This window comes from Neopsephotus bourkii, unplaced genomic scaffold (assembly GCF_033783945.1).
Source record: "Neopsephotus bourkii isolate Nb327-2 ecotype Australia unplaced genomic scaffold, CSIRO-AGI_Nbou_v1 NB_1016, whole genome shotgun sequence".
Lineage (NCBI taxonomy): Eukaryota > Metazoa > Chordata > Aves > Psittaciformes > Psittacidae > Neopsephotus > Neopsephotus bourkii.
Genome location: NW_026901505.1, coordinates 3,557,093 through 3,582,255, shown reverse-complemented (window position 1 = coordinate 3,582,255; position 25,163 = coordinate 3,557,093). Strand labels below are relative to the sequence as shown.

The 25,163-nt window shown below is 42.4% G+C and overlaps 1 protein-coding gene across 1 annotated transcript in view; it reads left to right on the top strand.

Annotated features, from left to right (window-relative positions):
- The first annotated feature begins 256 nt into the window (after nucleotides 1-256).
- Nucleotides 257-25,163, top strand: part of NSG2 (neuronal vesicle trafficking associated 2) — a 36,453-nt gene continuing 11,546 nt past the window's right edge. The window contains exons 1-3 of the mRNA XM_061360283.1: nucleotides 257-434; nucleotides 919-1,069; nucleotides 14,759-14,878. Of these exons, the coding sequence (XP_061216267.1) occupies nucleotides 941-1,069; nucleotides 14,759-14,878 (249 nt within the window). The 5' untranslated portion in view covers nucleotides 257-434; nucleotides 919-940. The remainder of the gene's footprint in view (nucleotides 435-918; nucleotides 1,070-14,758; nucleotides 14,879-25,163) is intronic.

The window sequence follows — 25,163 nt, the reverse complement described above, 5'->3', positions numbered from 1 at the left end:
ACGCCTTTTAGGAGTATATTTAGGTCTTGCAGAAGATGCCCAGTTGCAAGCTCTGGAGGCAGATTTCATGCTTAAAACCGAATCAAGCTGAATTCACCCAAAGACCCCATCCCCTGCAGCGCCCTCAGAGCCGCCGCCCTCCTCACCCGCGGCCTGCAGGGGGCGCCACCGCCCGCCGGGGTGCGCGGCCGTGCGCGGCGGGGACGCCAGGGGGTGCCCGAGGCCGCTCGGCGGGCGGGCGGCGGCGGCGGCGGGAGGCGGGGGGGGGAGCTGCCGCCCGCGCCCGCCCTCAGTCGCGCTTGCGGAGCCGCAGCCGAGCGCAGGGAGCAGCGCTGTCCCTTCAGCACCGCGCCCGGCCCGCAGGCACACGGTAACGGCAACCTCCGAACCTCCCGCTCCGAGCCCAGCCGCCGCCGGTGACCGCGTGGTTTGCAGTAAGTAGGGGCGCGGGAGCGGCGCGGGGGGATGCCCGCAGCCCCCTCCCCCCCCAGCATCTACCCTGCGGAGCTGGGAGAAGGGGACTCAACCCCCGAGTGTGGGTCTGGCAAGGCAGGGGCTGTGCGCCCTCAGGGGGCTGCAAATAGAACGGTGGGGGGGCGGGTGTCAAAAGCAGCTGTGGGGCCAGCGGGTGACATGCTCCATCCCCATGGATGTTTGGGGGATGCCGTTGGACATGTCGGTGTGTTGGGAGCAGCTTGCGCACACAACGAGGAGTTTAAGGGTGTCTGCATAATGGTGGGGTGTCTGCATAAGGCACGTCAAAATGTGTGTGTGGAGTCGTGGTGTATTTGTGGTGTGTTCAGACATCCAGGTGGAAAAGCCCCGGTAACCACTACGCCAAGTCGGACCAAGCAGGGTGAGGCAGGAATCCTCCCCTTCCCGCTCCCCCTGTGACATTGTTCATCTTGCTGGTTTTAGGTCTGGAAAGCAAGGACCAAGAATGGTGAAGCTGGGGAGTAATTTGAACGACAAGAACAACAAACAACCATCCAACGAAGATGGTTTTCAGACAGTTCCTTTGATCACACCTTTGGAAGTAAATCACCTGCAGTTCCCGGCGCCGGAAAAGGTAAAAACAAAATCAGCCAGTGCTCCTGCATGATTATGCACACATACATGCCCCTTGGCTTTCACTGCCTTGGTGACTTACTGCTCTCTGATGGTATGAGCAGTGGCATCGTGTTTATTCAATAAATAAAAGGGGGTTACATTTCATAGTGTGTTTATCTGTTTTAACATGGCAAATAAACACGCAGCTGCCTCCCAACTCCTTCCCTCCTCCCCCCCCTTCCCAAATGTTCACCACCACCCTTCATTAAATACAACTGAAGAAAGCTTAGTATGTTTCTCTTGTAAGCACTGGAGAAATGGAGGGGCAGTTTACAATGCATTATCAGTGAGATTAATTGCCTGCGTTGCAAGTAATGCAGTAACTCTTCCGAAATAAGCAGCTATTTTAATTATCTCAGTTAAGGTTTGTTTTCTCCATGGCTCTGCAAAGCTTGTTTGCATTGAGGATGCTGATTTCTCTGGAGAGAGCAGCTGCGCTCCCCCAGGCCCAGGACAGCAGTAGAGCAATCCAGGGATTCATTTCCTGGATTGGCTCCATCAGTGGGGCAGCTTTCTCCCCTGCCCACTCAACACTCTCAGAACTGAATGTAGCACTAAAATGCCCAGATGTGTGCATCGGCGTTTGGCTGTGTTTTTGTGTCCGGGACCTCTTAGATGCAGAATGTGCCTGGGAATCTTTTGTCTGTACCAATGCGGTGATGATGCATATCGATACAACCTGGTGACAACATGATGAGACTGTAAAAATCTGTATGCCCAACAGTCCTTACAAAAACAAAGCCTGTCTGCAGTGTAGTTCCCAGATACCACAGAGATGGAGCCAACTCACCCAGAAGTACAGACAGAATGATTAGATCTCACAGGATAATGGAATAATAGTAAAATTAACACTGATGATTATTGAACATATATTCTGTTTTTACTGTAGTACAAAATGAACTTTAAATGCATTAGGAAAACATGATGGATGTGATAAAACTGTCTAGATAGGCGAACTATGTTTATTTTAAGGTAGAGCTGAGTCAACTGCCTCTACATCCTGGGAACCAGAGCTATGCCAGACAAAGGAACTAGCTTCACTCTCCGTGTGCCTCATGGAGCAACTTTGCTGCATTCAGGAGAGTTACACTTCCATGAATTGTTGTGAATGAGAGACTAAACCAGCCCTGATCTATGACTCTGATAAATAACATTAAGCAAAATAATTCAAGCAAAGCAGTGTGATTTATGATAAATGTCTGAAAACCTCCAAGGAAATTACAGATGTGTAAAAGTAGCTCATTTAATGCTAGTACAATGGCTCATTAAGATCACACAGTGTCACAGGATGTGAAATTTAAATGACTCCTGGATCAGGTGAGACACGAATAACTTAGCAAAAATCCTTTCAAGCTAATAAAGTGGTAATGTGTGTTCTCAGGACCACCACCTTCTAATTGCCTGTTGGTGAACAAATACTGGAGTGTATTGGTCTGGTGTGATTCCTTGCTGATTTTTCTGCTTAAACATGCCTACATTAATAATTCACATGTTGTTAGGTTACATTACCTTCATTAGCGTACATTACTGTCAATGCATCTACTGACATCCACATTTTTCTTTGCTGGAAGCATGGGATGTATCTCCAGGAGTGCTAAGCATGATTCAGAACTCATTAGAGTCAGTGGTATTGATTTCTACAGACTGCTTCAGCTCCTGTGTGCAGTAGGCCTGGAGTTAACAGTGGCTGGCAGTCCGTTCTCAAGAAGGAGAGGTTATTTATGATAAAAGCAAAATAATTCACAACCTCTTTCCTTTGCTCATTGTGGAGCAGATTGTGTTGGGGTGAGTTCACTCTGAGGCAGAGGGTCCCTTTAAAGACCTACTAATAAGGAGTTGAGCCTCAGGTGAAAAGCTTGGGCAAAGGTTAAATGCTGGGGGAAATTTCAGCTTTGTACCTAGTAAAGCAAAGCTGTTACTGGATGCAGTCAGTGAGCCTGAGGAAGAGCAGACGTGGATTTCAAGTTTCTCAGAGTGTATTCGTGTTTGGACTTGCCTTGCTGTCAGGAGGTAGGGTTAAAAAAACCCTGAACAACTAAAGTCGATTTGACTTTTTTTCTGTCCATGCCTAAAACCTGCCAGCAGTTGATTTTTAGCTTGGGAGAATGCAAACTTAAGCCAAGACGGTTTCTGTGCTTCTTGCATGGGATACTGTATAAATGACCAGAGCCAAACCAGCTTTGGTGGAGGGTCTGCGTGCAACAGCTCCGAAGGGGTTTGCTCACTTGTTTTTAACTAAAGGCAAGCCCATCTCTCCTCCCTGCTAACCACAAGGCGGCAACGCTCCCAGCCCTGCTCCTGGCCTTCCCGCCTGCTCCTGCCGATCACAGCGCCTTTGCCATCGCAACAAAGAGCTGCTGCTGTGCCTGGGCATTGTCCTGTAAGTGAAACCTGGGGAAAAAATACAACCAATCTGCTAAATACTCCCTTGTCTGGGTTTCTCTTTGCCATTAGAGATATCGTCATTTAAGAAACTGCTAGCTCTTGACCTGCATCTAACCTTGGGTCCAGGGCATCCAGAGTGCATCAAAACCAGACCAAGGAGGTTTGACTGCAGCCTGGGGCTCTGTACTTGCCTTAGCTTCAGTCTGTCTGAAGGAGGAGTAGTATCAGCTTTGGCTCGTGATTTGAGAGTGTATGAGGTCTGTGCTGGGTAATCCAACTGCTGTTACTGCCAGTGTGCAATAATACCTTCACTCCGTGTTATGTATCTTGTATGGCAAAGGTTTGCAAGCTCTGTTAATATATAGGCTTTTTTCCAGTTGAGTCTTAAACACCTGCATGCACATTGGAGGAAAACCAAGCCTGTTTGTCCATAAACTTACCTTTGCAGATCCTTAAATGCACCCCACAAAGCCTATGGAATCTACAGACTAAAAATATGTTTTAAAGGCTTTAAATACCTGACTTTTTCTTCATTTAAAGATGTTTTATAGCAGGATCACTTGAGAGTCACTCAAAGTGACTGTCAGTATTAACCTCTGTAGGTGTTTCACCATAGATTCATCTCTTTCAAATGTTTTCAGTCTCTGGCTCCCCTTTCACAGAAAGAATGCAGAGAAAGAATATAAAATGGAGTTTTTGCTCATGTGATTAATCCCTGGAGCACATCTCTTTTCAGATAGCTCCTTCATTATAAGAAGTGATGTAGGAGTAGTGGGAGGAAACACTTTCTTAAAGGTATTCTTAAACTTACTGGCTGTCCTTTTGGGCATGCTTCCCTAACAGGCTTGTTTTGCAAAGTGCTGTGTGCGTAGCAGCTCCCTCTGACTTCCACCTTGATGCTGTTGGGAAAATGCAGGCAGGAATTCAGGAGGTTTGAATTTGGCAATCTTTATTTAAAATTATTGACCACTGAACTGACTATTTCTTTTTCCACCAAACGGGGATGGTTCCTCCTAAGGCTCATTCTGTTCCTCCTGCAGCACCAGCATTCTCATCGTTCTGCCAGCAGCTGTATGGCTGCAAGGGGAGAAATGTACCCAGGACAGTAATTTCTCCCCTAGGGTGCTAAGCCTGCTTAGTGTATTTGTATTTATTGACTATGTTCAAGCATTTCCCTCACCCTCTGATTCTCTCACTGGGGCGGCATTTGCAGAAGGCAGCCAGATGCTTTTAAAGTTTTTTCTGTGGCTTTTTTTCTGGAATCCATCCGTGTAAGAGGAACAATAGCCATCACCAATGACAAGCCTTTGACCTGGCTTTTTATGCCTCTGAATTTCATTTCTTCTTATTCAAAAAGCCAAAAAAAAAAGAGAAGTCTTTTTTCTTTTAGGACCAAAGGGGAAAAGGCTGGCTGTTCACTTGTTTTCCTAGGCACAGACAAAGTGCTTTGGCTGTAATTGTTACGTGTCTCTGCAATGATAATGCTAGAAGATACGCAGCTTTCCAGGGACCATACTGCTTCACTGAAATTTTAAATGAGACCAACGACTGGGGACCCTTTGGTCTCATAGGCTTGCTTCAGTTTGCTCCAGCAGGAAATGCCTCTGTTCTGGCACTAAAAATCCCAATTTTACATAACACAAAAGTGCATAAAAGCCATTGTCAGGGCTGAAAAAAAACACCCAGCATCTCTTGTGGTGAAGGCTGCAGAAGGCTTATCATGTGGTCCATTGTTCTTTATTTTGAATGCATCTGGAGGCTTGAGAAATAATTTCTCTGGTGATAAATTCCTGCCATCCAGCCCAGGAAAGAAAACCAGACGTAACTGCTTTCTTCAAATGCTTTTCCCAACCCATGCGCCTGCCTTTCTCCCTCCATGGCCTCACCCCTCTCTGAGTAGCCGTGGCCATGCTTGTACACAGAGTAATCAAGAGTTCCTGAAAATCAGGGGGGTCCCTTGTGTTCACAGCCTGTCCCTATTGGCTTAACAGAAAATAATGTTTTGTCCTGGCCAGCTGAGCAGGCATAATTAATAGTATGCTGGATGAGTGCTTTTGTACCTAGGGGACTACTTGCAGCTCCATGATGAAATACCTATGTCAGCCTTCCCCCTGCGAAGCCTAGCAGTGCATGGTGGCTGCAGCTAGCCTGAGGGCACATGCTGTGAAGGCAACATGGAGGTGGCTTTGGGGTGCTGCTGCACGTGGTGGGGCCAGAGGCAGCTCAGCCTCCCCTACTTCTGTCTGGGGGGCTGCTGAGGCAGCTGGGGTAGGTGGCTGTGCTCCTGCTGCTGGTGAATGTGGTGGGATGGAGCAAACGGCAAAAGGAGAGATGGGGAAGGGCTAGTAATTGTGGCAGTTGAAGGGAGGAAGAGTAGAAGGGGGAGGAGGATGCAAAGAGAAAGAAAGCACGCATTAAAAAAGCGACAACAAGAGAGCATTACAAATATGAAGGGGTGGGCAGGTTGTCCTGCCTTTCCCCATCCTTTCCTTTCTCCCCTTGGGATACTCTGCCAAATCTCCACGAATACTAAAGTCTGAGCCTTTCTGTTCTGTGATGCCCCCCTCCTGCACTATGCAAATCCATTTGTCCTCTAAATGTGTATTTGAATGTAAACATCGCCTCTGCTCATTAAGCTGTAATAAATACTTGCAGCAGCACGCCCTCTGGCAGTATGGGGTTTCTGGGGTAGCCTTTCTGATTTTGTTTGCACGCTTTGGGCAGCCCTGCTCAAGGGTCTTGGCAGTTAGTGCTCCTCTTTGGATATAGCTGCTGTGGGACCATCCTTCCCCTAGCACACTGAACACCTCCTTCCACAGGCTATCCGCTCACAGCAAGGACTGCACTGCAACCCAGGCATGTGCTCGCAGCCTTTGCAGGCACCTGGGGTGGCATTCAACTGCCTTCCTTGCATACAGATAATGCGTGGCTGCTGCAGATCTTCACCAGATAAAATCTTGGGATTTGTGTAGCCTGTGGAGAAATTTTCTCTTCTATACTTCACTGCTATCAGTGCCTGAATTAGGTGGTTTTAAAGCTAGCTTGTGCCTGGTTTTGTGAGCTCCATTGCCTCTCTTAACCCCAGTATTGTCTGCACTAGAATTAGAGCTGTGTTCTGCAGAAACAGCAGAAATGGACACAGGAAAAGTCTATTAGGATATAGATGTTTGGTTAAGTCTGTTGTAATCTATTTTTTTTTTCCTAACATAAAAGCCCATTGCTGAAAGTAGAAATTGCTTCAGCAAGACCATGAAGTGAACCCCATATACCAGTTACTTACTGGTCCGGAAAGTAAGACTGCCCAGGATTCTTGTCTAGTGTAAATCAGTGTAGTTTAGATCAATGGAGCTCTGCTAATTTACCCTGGCCAATTTACCATCACTACAGCTGTGTGATTGATTCTTTTGTCTGCTTTGCTATACTCTCTGCTGGCTGAACCTACTGAAATCCATTTCTGCCACCCCTTCAAAGCCTCCTGTGGGTTCCTGATGGTTATGGTCACCTAGGGATTTGTAGGGAGACTTAGCTGGATAATTTTCAAGCTCATTTTGTGCTTGTGAGCTATGCCTTTCTCTCCTCAGCTGTTTTCAGCTTCCAGTGCAGCCTTTATATTCTGCGCTGCCTTTCATTGGTGATGCCAGGGCTGATTATGTTTGCTGTCTTTGTCCTTTTGTGATGTTCCTTCTGCCTGGAATACCCTCTTGGCACTCACTCAGGAGACCACTTTTTTCCTACCACCCTCTGTGAAACTCATTTCCAGCACAACACCCATTAGATGAGCTAAAACAGGGGGGGGAAAGTAGAATTTCTGACTGTGGCTTTCTCCATTGACTATGGATTTGATCCCAGGGCATCCTTTTCTTGAATTTTCCTTTTTGTTTTCTTTTTGCTGCTTAATATTTCAGGCATTTTATGTGTTCAAATAGTGACTAAGATTCCATGGGGACCACCATTACATACACCCCTAATGCTTATTTTAATATTAATCTCTGGGAAGTCTGCCTGTTGAGATGTGGTCATCCTATAGATTTGGAAACATAGCTGCCTCTCCCCTGGAATCGACATAGTCATCATTATTTGGGAAAGTTCTAAAATACCTAATTGTCTAAAAATCTGAGCATTTGCAGCATGGTGATGGCCAGGTAGTCTGAGATTACTGGTCCACCCAGTCCAGTGCGTCCTGTTTCTAGCAGTAGCTAGTGCAAGAGTTAGAAGGAGGTGCATTAGATGCTACAGTAGGTATGCGGATACTACAGTAGGCATGGAGATGCTCGTGTCTATCAGTGTTTCATCCTAAGCCTGCAAAGAAAGAGATTGTTTTAAGCCCTAAACCATGATTTTTCCATCTCTTTTCCTATACTCTTTTACTGCTGGGTATTTTCACTTCAGCTATTGTTGGCAATGTGCACATCTCATTTGCTCTTTGAAGCTGGCAGTGTATGAGGATTAGAGCTTGTAGGTCACTGGAGAATTTTGTATGTGAGCAGGTGGTGAATTTTAGCCATCCCTTGGCTTGTAGCACATAAGCATAGAAACCAGCTCAGTCACAGCAGATTTAGTGCCAAGTCTGAGGGTCACCATCTTGCTATCATCAGTAACCTGGACAGCATGCTACAGCTGGGACGTGGTCTAAGGTCTTTCTCAGCTCTTGATGCTCAGTTGGGTGATGAAGGCAAAGGAAATAATGATGTGTAAGTTTCTAATTTCTGTTCTATCTCTGCAAGGAATGAAGAAAGGCATGGAAAGGAATGAAGCCCAGAGTCTCATTTTCATTTAAGAGTGAGCATGACTAATTTACATGGAAACTGAAGGGGTGTTACAACCATTTTGTGGGACTACAAAGTCCATCTTTGAACCTGGAAGAAACCTTTTTCCTTAGTAGGAGAAACACATTTTGTTTATCTCTTCTGTCAATCTGACAGCCACTCCGAGTGAGAGACTCTTCATTATTAATAATCCTGGGAAGTAGTATTTTAAATTTTTATGGTTTGCACTTTGCAGCACCTGAACCACAATATATTACATGCACCATGGCAGTGAAGTGGGAGTTACAGCAGGGCTGCATGTCCTTTGCTAAATGAATAATTTATAGCTTTCACAATGCCAGTTATGTTAAATATTATTACTCATTTCTTCAGGGAAAACCATAGAGCTCAAACACAAATATAAAGTGGCAATAAATGATGTTACATTTAGCCAGTTGGAGGCAAGACTCAGAATTCATATCAGTTCATTTTCTGAAACACTTACTTCATCGCACTGCAGGAAAATCCTTTTTAAGGTTCCACGCTTAATGTGATATTTTTCCATTTGTCACATTTCACGTCTGCTCTGATCCTTCCTTCTCAAAGCAAATGCTTTTAATATAATCCACTTGGTTAAAAGCTTGCTTTCTTTTTTCTTTCAGCATCCAAAATCTCTAGTTTTCCCATCACTCCCCTACTGTTTACTTTCTCAAGGTTGCTGAGGATAGATTTCCTGCTGGTGTACACAGACTCTTATCTGTTGTTTCTCACCTCAGAACACCTATAATTTTCCAAAGCATCACTACAGAAAAGGTGCCTGTTCCTGCATTCATTAAAGCCGAGGAAAGCTTTCCTATTGATTCCAGTGGTGTCACTAGCAATAAGCCAAGAATAATAAGTGCATTTAGGTTTAGGACTCAATAAATGTATTAGCAAACAGCACCATTAGAAAAATCTTGTTTGTGTGGAGCAGCATGATAAATATGGCTTGTTGTCCCACTGTGTTTGGGTTTTTAGAACTTTTACAGGCCATTCGCCATTGGCTGCTACTGAGCTTTTGCAGGAAAGTATTTGAGGGATTGGAATGAGGAACCAGAAGATGCAAGAAAGAATAAAAAGTAAACCCTTTCAAGACATGGAGAATGTTGTTGTTACAACTGCTAACCTAGGGTCAATGAGGATGTCAATTCTGCAGAAAGCTGCTATTTTCTATACAGCATCTGAATTCCTACCCACCCCAGCCGTATCTTTCTGCCCTTTAATCCCAAGAATGTTACATTTGTATGGAGAATGTGCTGGAGATACTATTAGCATTCAGTTAATGAAAACCTGAGAAAACATGGTGCACTGTGAATAGTAGCAAGCAGTGTTCTGTCTTCGTGACACAATCACCAGTTGCTGGTGTGACTCAGCACATACTAAACCCCTTTTCTCTCTCCTTTTTTATAGTATATTCCCATAGTACTCCACCAGTATTATGGAAATACTGGGGTCATGCTGGTCTGTAAAGTGCTTTGAGCCATCATGCAGAAGAATAGCACAGGAGCCCTAAGCATCAGGGTTATAACTGGCTTTGAGAAGGTGATTGAAGCCAGTTTAAGTTCTGATCTGTCCAAAGCTCTTAAATGCACACTTAACTTCAAATATCTGACTAACATCCCCTTGATGTTAATAGCACTACTCACATGCTTAAGTGCTTTGCTGAACTGGAAGTTAACAAGTAGAAAATGCTAGATAAATTTGGTTACAGAAGAAGCTTCAAGGACTGCAGTGTGGATTCCTCTAATTAGATGTCTTTTCACTGGTGCATGGAAGCACTTTTATCTCTTCCTGTATTCTTACAATCAGTTTGCAAACTTAATCTAAGAAGCAACTTTCAAAGAATGATTTTATGTCAGATATGAAATGAAGAAGGGTTATTTATTTGTGTCCTCTTTATTGCATCTGCCATGAGCAGCACAGTCTTTCTGCAAGTTAAAGGTGGAGGGTCTCTGGGAAATCATAGAATCATAGAACAGTTAGGGTTGGAAAGGACCTTAAGATCATCTAGTTCCAACCCCCCTGTCAGGGACAGGGACACCTCACATTAAACCGTGCCACTCAAGAAGAGGTCACAGCAGCAACATAATTTGCATGGAGATCCCCCAAGCTAGTGTTCATCTAGCTCCATCTACAGTATAGACTTCAAAGGACTGCAGATAGCCTGGCCTAAGCTGGCAGGGAGATAGCTGTCTTTGGTGGACCATCGGAACACACAAAGTGAGGCACAGGCATAAGATGGTTCTGGATCAGGGATGATGAAACACAAAGGCTGACTAGTATCCAAAAAAGTTCAAAGGGTATTTATCCAGCAACTGGAAAGGCTCAGACAATCCAAAAAGCTGATGGGGCTGTTCTTGCTTTTAAGTATTCATTTTGTAGGTGTGCAGGTTGCTTCATGAGACGAATAATAATAATAACAATCCCCTACTCTTGTAAGTTCATGTTTAGGGATGCCAACCTAAAACAGACAGACCCTTCTCACCGTGAGGAGTATGAGTTAGGGAGCAAGCAGGAGGAGGTGAGAGCTCAAGAATGCAAGTGCAGAGAATAGGCAGAATGGTGTTTCTGCAGTGGGGGTAGAAAGGGGAAGAATTGTTTTCCTTTTAGGAGTATGCAAGAGACTATTTGTCCGTTTAAGCACTGCATTTGTCTGCATTTATTGTCTGAACTCAGAAGGCCAGAGCACAGCTAAGAATTGCTGCCAGCTCTGGGAGTTACAGCAGTTCATTTCCACCTTAACAGCATTGCAGAGAAGGGAATGAGGAGATGGGCATTTCTTTCACTTGAGCTTGCTTGGAATTGCAGTCTGCACAGGACCCCAATTTTACACTCCTTTTTGCAGTTTCAATCAAGAATAACTCTACTGAAGTCAGCAAAGCTGCAAAACGAACAAGAAGAGGGAATGGGGATCATTCTGTTGGCTGTGGTTTGTAATAAACACCAGTAGCTCTCCCAGGAAACCTGTCATGGTGTGAGATGAATGTACCTTGTTTGCATTGAAACAGTGGGATCCTGGGCTCTGATCGAATTGCTCTGGGGCAGCCGGTGATAAATGAATGCTGATCATTGCACTGACTGTGGAGCCAGTGGGGTTTTTATTACTGTACATCCAACAGCAATTTGGTTAGAATTTCTGGAAGATTTTACTGCCAGGAATTTTTTCACAATGACAAAATGGAAAGAAAAGGTGAAATCGGAGTGATGGCAGGGAATGCGGGGTGCGGAGGGAGGAGGCAAACCTGCATTCCAAAATCAGAAAACTGTAAAATGAAAACAGAACAACCAACCAAAATAGCAAACACCCAATAATGATACATATATAAGATTAGCTGTTCCTTTTCTAAATTTGCACTTAGATTACTCTTTGTATTTTGAGAAGTTCTTTTGATCAGCTCTCATTTAAACTTGCTTAGAGACACATCTGACACATGCATGGGAGGCTGTCAATGTAGCAAATGCTCTGCCAAAAGCCCTGTGTATGTGGGGTGTGTGTATCCCTGTATTACCATCTGACAATGCTCGCTCCTGTCCCTGGGTACTGCCAGGGGTGGTCTCACTAGTGCAGGAGGCTGGAGGGTTGTGATGAACACAACTCAATTTCCAGAAGCCTTTGCGTGGGCATCCTGATGGCAGCTTGTTGGATGGAGAGGGGGTGAATGGCTGCAAAAGTGGGATCCTTGTGCAGGCTTATTTATTTAGACTGTAGGGGACTGAACTGTAGCTCTTTTCTTCTGTATGTGCACATCGTGCCCTCAGCAAAACAGCATTTTTTATCGTTACTGCGACAATATTGAATGCTACCCACACACTATGGTTTTCTGTCTGTCCATTGTCATTTTATTTCTGTGCTTTCTTTCAAAGAGGAGACCTTACTGGTTGCCCTGGCTTTCTTCTGCCAAGTAATTCCACCATGTGCCTGACAAAGATACTTCTGGAGAGCAGATATTTAGCTGTTGCGATGCCAAAAGGCATTTAGCAAAGGTACTTCTTACCTGCTCTACTAAAGCTTTTTTGATACCACTGCAAGTTTCTTTGCAAAACACTGTCCAGCAGGATGACTATGGCTCTGTGCACACATATCTCACTGCTGGAACCGCCAGGGAGTTGTGTTTCAGTAGCTTCTGATCTGGCTGGGGACTGAGCTTATTTATTCACAGACGTGATAGACATTGCCACTGGACTTGAATCTGATGCCTTCTGGTTTATTTTCAGTCTCATGCTGTATCCCTGTAGACAGCATAAGTCAAACTTTCCTGCTTATAGGATACTGGTTGAATGAAACAGCAGCTAAAAAATACCTGTAAGAAAGCTGGTGTTGATGACAAAGAATGGAAGAAAATTCAGTTATATCTAGACACAAGTAAGGCTTTTAATTTATTTTTATTTTATTCTATTCTGGCTTCATGGTCCATCATCAAGAGCCAACATCAGAGTCTGTGGAAAAGCCCTCATATGCACATAAAAATTTTGTCTGTGGCTAACATATCAAGCAGGAAGCATGATTTTGGGAGAATTGGATACTGCGACTGGTCGGTCTGAAAGCAGAATGAGTGCAATTTCTGAACACTGGTTGGCAGGTGTTGATGGCTGACACTCTGTGGTTTGCTGTACTGGGTTTACAAAAGGGCAGCAAGAAGATTGGGGGCCGGCTGCATGGAGGCCTGAGTGCATTTGCCTCCTTTTGAGTGAGAAAATGAGGTTACTCCTTGTTTATAACTCAGAGCTGAGCCAGTTTGTCGTGGCTGGAGAGAGAGCTTTGCTTTATTTGTCATCTCAGTGCACAGTGGGGCTTTATTCAATACCAGATTCAGAGTAGGATTAGGGTTCATCCCAAACCCACTGAATCAAGCTTGTCCTTATGTGTCATTTCGTAGCATGTATGTCGTGTCATCAGAAATCCCGAGTTCCAAAATGCTAATACAAATAAATATATTTTGGTGGCTTTTTATCCTCTCTTCTTCCCAAGTCTTAATGTTGCAAATGCTACTGTAATAAATATTGCTGAGAGGGATTTGCTGAAGGATGTAAATATTCAGTCTTTAATGATTTGCATTTGAATCCAGAAAATTGGCTTATGACTCCTCGCTGGTTTTCTCTCACTCGGATTTTCACATGGCATTAAGCGAAGGAGGATTAAATACCTGGGGTTTTCTCTGGTCCAAACCAGACTTTGCTGTCTTCATTTGGAAATAAGTTCTTCATTAGCTGGCAACTCAGCCTTGTGCATCACTTAATCTTTTTCAATCCCTCATGACTTTTTGTTTCTGACAGAGAGCTTTAGGATCACTCTTGTCACTCTCACATGAACCAGTCACCACTCCTGGAGTATTTAATTTTCACCTTGGCAAGGCTGACGGCTGTCAAAATGGGAGGCCAGCAAGATGAAGTGCTGGCCCTGGGGTTGAGAACTTCAATGTTCTATCCTTTTGTGCTTAACATACCAGAACCTTGCAAACCACACCAAACCACTGTATGTTTTGTGGACCTTATTCCTGGTTGGGAATCCTGTGCAGAAGCACAGTGTGTGCTTACAGCCACAGGCCTCCTGTCTAGGGATGAGTTCTGGCTCTTGGCTAGTGCTGAATGGCTAGGGCCATTTTGTCTTCTCATGCATTCTCCAGCTAGAGTACAATAGTGTAGCTACGCTGTCAAGCTCTCACAATGCTCTTTAGCTATACAGGCTCATAGGTGGGTAGTCTTTTAAGATTCTTATGTATAATGGGGTGGATACACTCACTCCTCTGAAGGGTTGTTAGTTTCAGAGCACAGCCCCGATGCTTACCCCCTGGTGGCAGTTGGCATTATGTGTTACCTTTTCTGTGCGCTGTGCATTTCACCCACAATATTTAGGGTCATTCTAGATTACAGATAAATTCAATGCAAATTGACAGTGCAATTTTGGTATTTTGACCTTACCCTTTTAAAAGCCATTTTAAAAGTGTAAGACACCTTGTTTTTATAAGATTAGTAGAACCTGGATTAGTCAGCAAATGAAACTGAGGAAAACCCAAATAAATGGTTTTCTTCTGGGTAAAACCCAAGCTGATAGTAGAAGATTTATACAGATAATCTGGAACCTGAATAAATGCGACACCAAATGGCCAAAATTTACATTTATGTAAGTGGAAGTTTTTAGGATGGGGCTTTAGTAAGCAAGGGCTCTTCTTTAGGATGGGCTGTTACTCTGCATGTTCTGCCTGTGGAATATGATATAAACATTATATGCCTTGTCCTAAACAAAATAGGTGTCAAACATTTTGCTGTCAGCTATTTTAGGACTCAGTGTGCTAAACTCACTGTCCTAGATCTTTGTGTTTGCCTGGCTATTTGTTTCTCTTACTTCCTGAGGGTATAATGAGTTTCTGATAATTTGTGGTTCTAAGGTACTTTTGTAGGTCCAGGGAATGGTTTGTATAGACAAGCTTAGATAACAAAAAGATGTGTGGAGAAACCTTATAAGTGTTGATATTTTCCAGGTAATTGTGAAAACACGAACAGAGTATCAGCCCGACCAGAAGAACAAAGGAAAACTCAGAGTGCCCAAAATTGCTGAATTCACAGTCAGTTTCACTGATGGTGTAACAGAAAGGCTAAAGGTAAGAAATGGTTATTCTGCTGCCTTGTGATGCAAATGCCATTCACTTTACAATAACTGAATCAAAGTGACAGTAAAGACATAACAAATTTAACACTCCACTCATCACTAGGGTCAAAGAGAGGTTTATCTGCATGAGTAAAAAGCTTTTGTCTTTAGGACAGGCATGAAAATACCTTCATAACTAAATCTCAAGTAGGAAATATTTTCCTTTTCCTACTTAGGAAAAATTAGGAAAATATTTTCCAGCCCAGGTGGAAAGTAAACCTAGATTGAATCATTTCGCTTCTCAAACATTTGTGTTTAAAAAGGATAACAAAAATCACAGGGAAGGTTGCTTGAAAGTTTGTTTTGACTTTAAAAGGTTCTTTTGTCTTCTAGTCAAACAACCCTTTTCATATCTAAGATATTTTTTTGGTATATAACTATATTATTATAGATTAAAAGCTATTTCAAATTGTATTTAAAAAAAAAAGAGATATTAGACAAGTACCCAAGCATATCCTGTCCTGTAAGCAGGTTTGGTTCACAGGAATTGGAATTTTTTGATGAAAAATATTTCCTTGAGAAATTTTTGTCAGGTTTTACTCAAACATAAAAAGAAACTCATGAATTACTGAGTGTCCCTCAGTTCCTGTTGACTGCAGCATCTTAGTATGGCTCAGTTCCTCCTAAAATTAGACTCCAAGCATGTAGCTGCTAGTATTTTCTTCCTTTTCATTGAGAAAATATGCTGCTTTTCCTAAAACACAGGGCATGGGTGTGATAAAAATGTGAGATCTGATTTCACATTTCCAGTCAGAGGAAATATCAATGATTTTAGTAGGGAGGGAGTGGGCAGTGCCCAGATATAGTCCTGTTCCTTGAAAAGCTAGAATTGGGTTTATAAATGTTTGTGAAAGCATGTCATAGAATCATCCTTAACAATTAAGGAATTGACTCAAGGAAAGGAACCAATAATCTTTCATTTGGCCCAGTTGTTCTTAGTTTCACAAGGAATAAAAAAGTTTATCATCAATCAGTATTTCTAATAATTATGAAGAAAAATATCACTTTTATAATTGGAATTTGATCCAGGAAAAATTGTTGCCATTTATTCTTGATAGACTAGATAAAGCCTGTTCAACTTGGAAAGAGAAATGTTTAGGTACTCTTTTATGCAGCATTACAGAATGGCACTGTTTCTGTTCTTTCCAGAAAACACCTAATGTATATTTCACAAAAACAATTCTGCTTCTTTCATCCATCATTTATTCTTAAGAGGTCTGTGAATAAATGTTTATAGCTTCTTGGTGGTGGGTTTTTTTTTTTCCAGTGGGCATCACATGTTTTGATCTAGGTTACTTAGCAGGGGCTTACATGCTGCTGATTTTGACTGGATTCTTCACTGATGTTATTGCATGCGTACTACCTATTTACCACCAATAGTGACTCTCTGTTGGTACCACTTGTAAAGTAAACAGTGAATTAGCCACAGTTAAATCCCCAGTCTTGGAAACCGCAGCAGACATTTTCCAGTGTGAGCAATGTACAAATCAGAAACAGACACAATGTGCCTGAGAAACAACAGTAAATGCAGAGTTTTCTGGCAGTGATGTGTTGGCTTGTGACATGCAATAAATGGCATTGTTGATGTTTTAGGTAATGGTGCTTCACTGGGTATTTAGAACTTAATTCTGCAGCCCTGAACAGTGGTAATGTTAGTGTAACACCAAATTTTAATCCCATCAAAAGATCTGGCCTTGTTACTTAAAAAAGCAGTCAAGAGCATCTCACCCTTACACACTGGGTATGCTGGAGGCGCATAAGGTACCGTTATAGCTCATCCACTGCCATGGATAAATCTCATTCCACCTACTCTTTCTATAGTGTGTCTTAATTTTCCCATTCTTCAAACACCCAACTTACTGTTGCATTCAAACCTTTCATTTCAATGTATTTTTTCCTCTCCCCTTCCTATTTTTGATGCGGTTCTGCCATTGGTCCCACCCGTGTGTGTCCAAGGACAGCACAGCAGCAGGCTCAAGGGGGCTGGAGCTCCAGCTGTGTGCACAGTGCTGACAGAGGCTTAAGCTGCTTTCCCCTTTGCTGCGTGGTGGGGATGGCTGTGGGATGCCTCTTTCTATGCAGCCTGGCAGCATGACAGTTTCATTTTTAAGCTATTTCCTTTCCCTAAGGTCCATATGGTTTCCATTCTCTGCTCTTCAATGTCAACTTATTAATCACTCAGCCTCTCGTCTAATACTGGATAAGACTATAAGCTTCTCCCTGCCTGCTTTTCATAAGGCTTCCATGTATCATATTAAGTTTGTAGTATTATTTCCTGACAAAAATGAGCTCAGATAATAGGTAATATTTCATGACCTTTTGTAATATTTTTTTTTTAATTGCAGCACATTTTTGTACCAGTGCATATTTTTAGTGAAGTTATTAAAAACACTGCCCTCTGGTAATGAGCAGGACTATTATCTGGTACTGATGAAATCACTGTACTTTTGTTTTTTGTAAGAGGAAAACATAGTAAATGCTTAACTTTTATTATCTCAGTTTGACTACACTTAAAAGCTTTAAATATGTATGTATATATATATATATATAAAATGAGATCATCAGATTTTATTTTGCTGGCTGGTTGCTTTGTATAGCCTTCCAGTATGTGGTGCATTGGAAGTATCATCCACAACATCTTGCTAACATGCTGATTAAAATTACAGGTATTCATCTATATTTGCGACAGGCTCTTGGTAGTTCTACACTGGCAGAAGCAAGTAAATAATCTCATTGATTTCTGCAAGAGAAATGATGAAGGGAAAGGTCAATAGTCCATCCAAGCGTAGATGGTCCATTGGTTTAGTGCTTTCAAATACGAGAGCCATATGAGAAATGCATGTACAGCTAGTGTGAGTCAACAGCAATGCTTGAATTTAAGGGTTTTCATAGGAAGCCATTTTGCTACTACAGCTCTACTAAACTGTGTATGAGGAGCAATTCTCCTCCGTGCTAATAACCTCTCTGCAAGGTTTCAAATTTTTGTTTCAGTCTGTGATGTGCTTTTCTTTCCACTCTGCTTCTGGTCACTTCGTATGGGAATGTTCTCAGGGGAGAAAGAAACTCTTCCCAAGTTCTTGGGTTTTTTCCTGAGTCATGTAGCTGCATTATACAGAAGAGCAAAATCCCTGGGGAAACTCTGGGACCGTATGAACATGGCAGTCAAATCCAGATGCCCTTTGCTCTGCCTTTTGGGTATCTTTTATTGAAGAGGCTAATGAATTATTAGACAACTTTCTCGCATGAGCAAGCCAGAGCCAGAATTTAAGCTTATGCACGCACATTTTTCATCCATCCAGAATAGCACAGATCTGAGCTCTTTAATTACCGTATAGAAGAGACTGTCCCTAGGCAACGGTTCTTATTTCACACTACCTCTTCCAGGAATTTTAGATAGCTTCTGCAACTTGTCACATCTCCTAATAGATGAGATTATGATTTCTTATAGCTCAGCACACAGTGTCCTGGAAGTCTGACCAATTAGGCTTATTCTTCAGCTGGATGACTCATCCCATACGTACTTTATAGCAAATGTTCAAATGGTTGTGTGTAGATGGGTTACAAGAAAATGGTGTTAAAATAATACTATGGTAGAGTCATCCATACATAAAAGAAATTTCTTCCATTGTTTTAGTCCTCCACAGAGGAGCAATGACAACATTTTTTGAAGCTGACTGGCAGTGATTTATAGACCTTGCCTTCTCCATACTGTTTATGCCTTTGGTGTGTGTCCCTCTAAGAAGTTTTATGAAATCCAGAGATCTTATTTTGCAGTAATGATGTATACCAAGGTTTCCGAGTCTGGAAGGGAATGGTGTCTGCTGTTTGCTTTCCATTTTGCATGCTTTGAAGGTAGCTCATGTTACCATGCTTTGCCATCCACTGGCGACAGCAAGGTGCATTAGAAAAGGTATGCAAATGTAATGACTCTATTTGTCATGTTCCTTTGTGGGACAACAAATCTAACCTTTTGCATTTGAGGTAGGCCTTACTGCTTCTTTTTCCTACGTTTTCCTATGTTACAGCTTTTAAGAACAATCTCTCTTATGTAAGCATCATAATTCCCTTGAGTTTCTGCCCTTATTTCTTTCTGTCAGTACTGAAATGAGATCAAATGCTCTTTTGCTTTTCAAGCAGACTATCCTTTGAATGAAGTCCTGTTACTTCTGGAGGATAGGGTTTCCAGTGATTCCTTTTGTCTTCCAACCAGTCAAGATAACACAGAAACCAACAAGAAGCATTTTTAAGGTGGAGTGGATTTCTACCCATTTTCTTGACTGTCACTTAGCTGAGCTTGTGTTCAAGACATCAGCGCCCTGCTTAAGAAGAAACAAGCTGGAGAGCAGTGCTTTTGTGCTTCAGGCTTTTGTGCTTCATCCAACCAGACCCAGTGAGTTCAAGTAGACTTGTTCTAGCCCTGAGTTTGCCCAGAGTTTTCTAGATCCAAATAGCACCAGAAAAGGTACTAGAGTGGCCTTTCAGTGGAGTTGTACAACATGGAGCATCGGATTGGCACTCATTACTGAGTTGTGCAAATTGCTCTCTTTATTACAGTTAAGTTCATGTGCAACCAGTTTGAGCTCTGTTATCACTAAATGCCATAGAGCTACTTGATACTGCCTTTTCAGAGAGACAATGATTTAATGAGTTAGGTGATAGTTACCTACCATGGTTATCTGACTTCTCAAGGCTTCCACAGTTCTTCCCTTTTCATGGATCATTTTCTTGAGAAAGCTGAAGTTTGGTCTTTCAGAGCTGGAATAATTAAACTATGTTCTTGTCTTTAACAGAACAAGTTGGGAGTGGGTGTATGGGGGAGAAACTGAGATATTTCAGATGTTTCCTTATGAGCAATTTATCTACCTGGGAAAATCATTTTCAAGTATTGAGCATTACTTCACTGAAGAAGACTGGGAGCTTCACTCTTGCTACAAGTTGGCAAGGTCCATTTTCAGAGTCATTGGCTGTGTATTCCAGTCCTCTTGAGTATGCAATGACAATATATTTCTTATTATTAGATCAGCCCTCTCATCCCTCCACTCTGAAACTGCTCTGAGACATGCAGATCCAGTAACTAGTGGATGTAGTTATTCACCACATTTTTCATCAGGTTCTTAAAATATAGTGGAACCCATTCAAATGTTTCTGTTATTGAAATGCTCATATTGAAACAATTATTTTCCTCTGACCTAATGTGAAAGACTTTGAACAAAATCAGTCTTCAGCCACACCCTACAAAACAGGCATTGATGCAACAATTGTTCATTATCTAAAACAAGCCAGTATCTGAAATGCTTGGCTCCCAGTTAAGAAAGATTTTGTCTGGGGTAGGGCCAGGGCTTGATTTCCTGTTGGTGACAGCTTTGCTGAAATGGAAGATGCTTCCTCTGCTTACACCACTAGAATCTGACCCATTGAACCCCCTGGTACTCTTGCAGTGAAAGGATCTTCACTTGACAGGCATTACCATTTGGAGGAAAGTCCTGGGCTGTATGCTTGTGGAGGTAAGTGGTTAGCAGGTCTTGATCAGTTTCTTTCTGCAGGTAAGAGTCGTGGATGTGGAGGCTTATTCACCCCCTTTGGGGGTTTTAAGCTACTATCAGGCAATCTCCTTTCCCAGTGGGCTCAGATGCAGAGGGCATGTTCTTCTTGCAGGGGTGTGAGGCAGCTCTCGCTACACCTAAGTCTTCTCCCTGCAGGGATGCAGTGACTTGTTTTTGGAGCCCAACCTTTGCCTTGTCTTTGGAAATGAATATTTTCCACTGCAATGCGGAGGATCACAGGTTCTCCTTTCTCAAAAACCCACTGCCAAGCCCTGCCTGGGTTTGAGTCTACTTATATCTGATGCAGACTAACACCTGCATGGATTCAGACTCTTACTTTTGGTATGCATGAAAGGAATTGAGAAATGTTGCTCATCATCTTTCTGTCTGAGCTCAGAAATCATTCTTCTCCTCTGGCTGTAAATGGGAAGAGAAGAGGATTGGTCATATCTGTCCTAGCTGGTCTCGCAGCTTGCATGAAGGTAGATTGATAGAGCCATTTGTGATCATCAGTGACAATTCGGAGCTTTGAGGATGAATCAAATGTGGCTTTGTGGTTCAGCTGCCAGAAAACAGATATTCCTGATCGCATCCCCAGGTATGGTGCTATAAACTGCATAAGGTTTCCCCTGTCTGGGTAAAAGTCTGTGGTTTTTGTGAGTTCCCTGCTAATACCTGGCTTTCTGGTAAAGTCACAAAGAGTTTCCATGTCTAAAACACACAGAGGAAAAGTATATTTTGATTTAACTAGAATGCTCTGTATAACTGGCTTAGGGCCCACCTAGCAAAGCAAAAAAAAACCCCCAAAATGACATGGCTTTTATATGAAATGGATTATTCCTTAAAGTATATTCTTGTTTTATATTCTTTTTTACAGAAACACACACACATACTCTTTTGCAAAGTCAGAAACCCCACCACAAATACATTTTGTTTTTGCCATCTGTGAGCACTGAGAGAGCAATCAGCTGCAGAGATTTGTTCAGGGTTGTTTTTTCCTTTAACTGATACTTGGAGAGAAGAAGAAAGTTAATTGCTATGCAGAAAATGTCTAAAAATGGAAGTCACAGAGAATACATCTAAGGGCTTGTGGGATAGACCTGCTGAATCCCAAACCATGATATATGGGAGAAAGATAGGAGTTAAAGGGTAGAAGGCTCAACAGACCCTTTGCTTTGTACAGAATGCTTGAAAAAGACTTTTATAAATGACTGCATGGAGATACTCATTCTGCTAATTACAAAATGTAATTGCAGTTTAGATTTAGTCTGAATGATTCTTACACTGCATCTTTGTCTCCCAACAACACAACGCATGTTTCGTTCTGGCACCTCTGTCACCCCACAGTAAACCCTATTTGTTGGGTAATTTTCTTGTCAGCAGGTGAGGTGGAATGAAATATGCTTAATGCTAGTTTGGTTCTTATAGCAAAAGGGACCAAATGGGGTGGGGGAGAAAAGCATTTGCAGCTGACCGAAGAAAAGGCAAAGTTTTGTGGGCTGTGGTGAAGTGCATTTTGAGTCTTGTAGCCAAACCACAGAATGCTAAAAAATACAATAACCAGGGAAGTGAAATGCTTCACTCATACTTTTTTTTTTTTTTTCCATGTAATGTTTTATTCTATCTATTTATAAAGCAACACAAGCCACTGATTGAATGTTAAATAGACCTGAGCTCCCTCTTGTTAGTACTTGCAGATGTATTAAGCCTGTTGGGTCAGATCCACAACTAATGGAACTGGCCTCATGCCTTTGAAGGCATCATAATCAGCTAGATTATTCATTTTTGTTTGTTTTTTAAAGAGTAGCATTTGTAAGTTGTTTGCAGCTATAAAGCTTCACATTTCTAATTAAAAATGTAAAGGCTTTTAATTCTTAAGTTACCCAGGGGACACTTTGCTCACCAAGTCCTCACTTTGTCCTTGTATGAAGCACCCACATAATAAGAACAGGTTTTTTTTTTAAGAGAAATGGGTGTACTGGACCATGAATACTGCCATCTTATTAGCTTTATTTCCTGACCCGTGGTGGTAAACATTGATGCTGAAATGCATGTGAATATGTTGACCTTCCTGAAGGAACAAACTTCCAATTTAATTCATTTTGTTGGGGTTTTTTGCAACCACAAGGGTGCACTGATCAAAGGCGTTTTAATTTGTGCAAGCTTGACCTTCACTTTCATTTTACCTAAGAATTCTGTAGGACTGGGGAGTGGTAGGGAAAAGACAATCTTGTGCCCCGGCATACAAACAGCTTAAGTTGTTCTGGGCATTCTTTAATCCTGTCTTCTGTTGTTGATGGTTGACAAGGAAAATGACAGTGTCACGAACATATAAGAAAGCAATGTCTGAGGCAAACACAGATGAAAATGTGCCTGGAGGAATGCCATTTTGTGCCTTAGCCCAGTACATCAGTGCTCAAGTCTGAAAGATCTGCTTTGAAAATTGCCCTGCCTGTGTAAGAAAGTAATTTCATAAATCAAACAGACCTCAGCTTTTCCTTAGCACTGGCTTGATCCTTGGCAGTGGGATGGTGCTGGTGCTGGAGTGGTTTTGCATACAACGGGCACAGAGAAGGTCAAGCTTTTGGGGACTTAGATGCTTCCAGGTTTGGGTGGATCTTGCTGGAGTTCCTGTGAGTACTTTTAGGGAGCAAGCTGTAGAGCTGGACCTGAGTCAAAGGAGGTCTGTTGCCATGTGCTAATTCCTGAACCCGTCCTTACTCAGGGCTCCTAATGCTTTCCCTGCATCAAGTCCAATATGAGGGATCAAGAGGAAGAGAAGATTTTGTATATCTGAGACTCTTCAGAGGTTGAGTCTTGGCAGGCAAAGGGTAGGCAATGACACATTTTATTGATGACTTGATTTATCTTGTATGCATGTTAATGCATTTTAAAAGAGCCCTTGATGAGCTGAGGCATCCATTGTCACGTCCTACATGAAGTGGCTGGAGGAAATGTCACTGCCAAGGCTTTGCATGATGCAATGGAAGATGGCAGCACGTTGGTGATGAAGGCTTAGCTGTGGAGATGATGTGTCTGACTGCTGCAATCCCACTTACTGAAAAACCATCTCAAATTAGTCATCTGGAAGGAAGCCTCTTTCCAGCATTGCTTATGGAATAGTATGTCAGGTGTCATTAGAAACATGGGTTTGGGAAGAAAAGCACCTTTATAAGCGGTGTTTCTGAGTCACCCCACTTGTTTTATTTTGGGGATTTGCTTCTTTTCTTTTAAAGGTAGCAGAGTCACGGAAAGAAGGAGGGAAGGCTTATGATAGTTGAGAAAGGAAGAAAATATCCTCATAGGAGGAAAGGGAAAAGACCTTCAAATACCTGTATGGTCTGCCAAAAAGGCTGTGTATTTATTTGGTGTTCCTAGAAACAGTGTTATAGCATCTCAACATACAAGCCTATTGTGATGAAGGATTTTTGGTTTATGTCATTAAATTGCAAAAAAGCAAAAGCAAACCAAACAGAGCTTTTTATTTACTTAAGTGGAAATTCACTAATATTCAGTGGTGGAGGCATCCTTATGGAAAATGGCATTTTAGAACTTCCACAAGGAATAGGGCCTTGGAAACCGAGCCATGAATTTTCCATTCAAGGGGTTTGACTTGGCACAGAAACATGTCATGCAGACCGCAGCTGGCATCAGACACAGTTAAAAAGATCTGAGGCTATTAGTGCCTAAACAGCCACTAGAAATTATATTACATGATGGAGACTGGCTAATATAATTGAGCCAGCTAGTTATTGTGTGCATAATTTAATTATTTGACAAATTGCTTAGAAACACAGTGTTCTTGTTCCACACTCGTGCTGCACTCACAGTATTACGAGGCACAGAGCAGAGAATGGTTGGTGGGTATGTGGTCATCTTGGAAGGTAGATGTTTCTTTTTAAGATTTGCAATGTTGGAGAGGTTCACTGGTGCATGGTGGTGGGGTGATGTATGCAGAGATGGGTAGAGGCATGAGGACATGGCTGGGATAGTAAACTGACTCAGAGACAGCTAGTTTTGTTTCAAGTGGATACCTTTGAGGCTTTAGGGTAGCTGCAGATATAACTCTTTCTTTTCTCTACTCCGTGAGTCTTTTGGACTTCGATTGCTGGGCTGGGTGGGCTGAAAGGAACCCCCAAAATAGTGAAGCAGATGTGAGATGTTTTTGGACCCCAAAATTATGCAGTCCTTATGGATGGTGTTCAGTGTTCTTAGTAGAACTGGGGCCAAATTGGATTATGGCTATGAATTCTAAGGAAAAGGACCAAAAAACCCCTAACCCTTAAACTTCATGTAAGAAGCCATGCAGCACTAAGAAATATTTTCCCATAGCTCTGAAGATTTCGATACATGACTAAGGACATTTCCCTCTCCTAAGAGATGCTACTTAAGAGTCTGGACACCACCTGGAATAAAGCTGTGCTGTAATAATGAAGGACAAATCCTACATCTTCTTGAACAGTACCAAGAAAATATGAAGACCCAGTTGTATCTCTTTTTTGCCCATTAGCCTTCCAACATTTCAGAGACTAAGCTGTTGCCATAAGATCAGCAAAATCAGCAAACTATTAGAAAAGGATTTGTAACAATCAGGAGTGAAATGACATTTTTGAAGACGTGCAGCCCAATAATTTTTACTTGCAGAACAGACCAGGCTGTATTAGAGGGTGTTGGGCAAGGCACCACACCATTTCT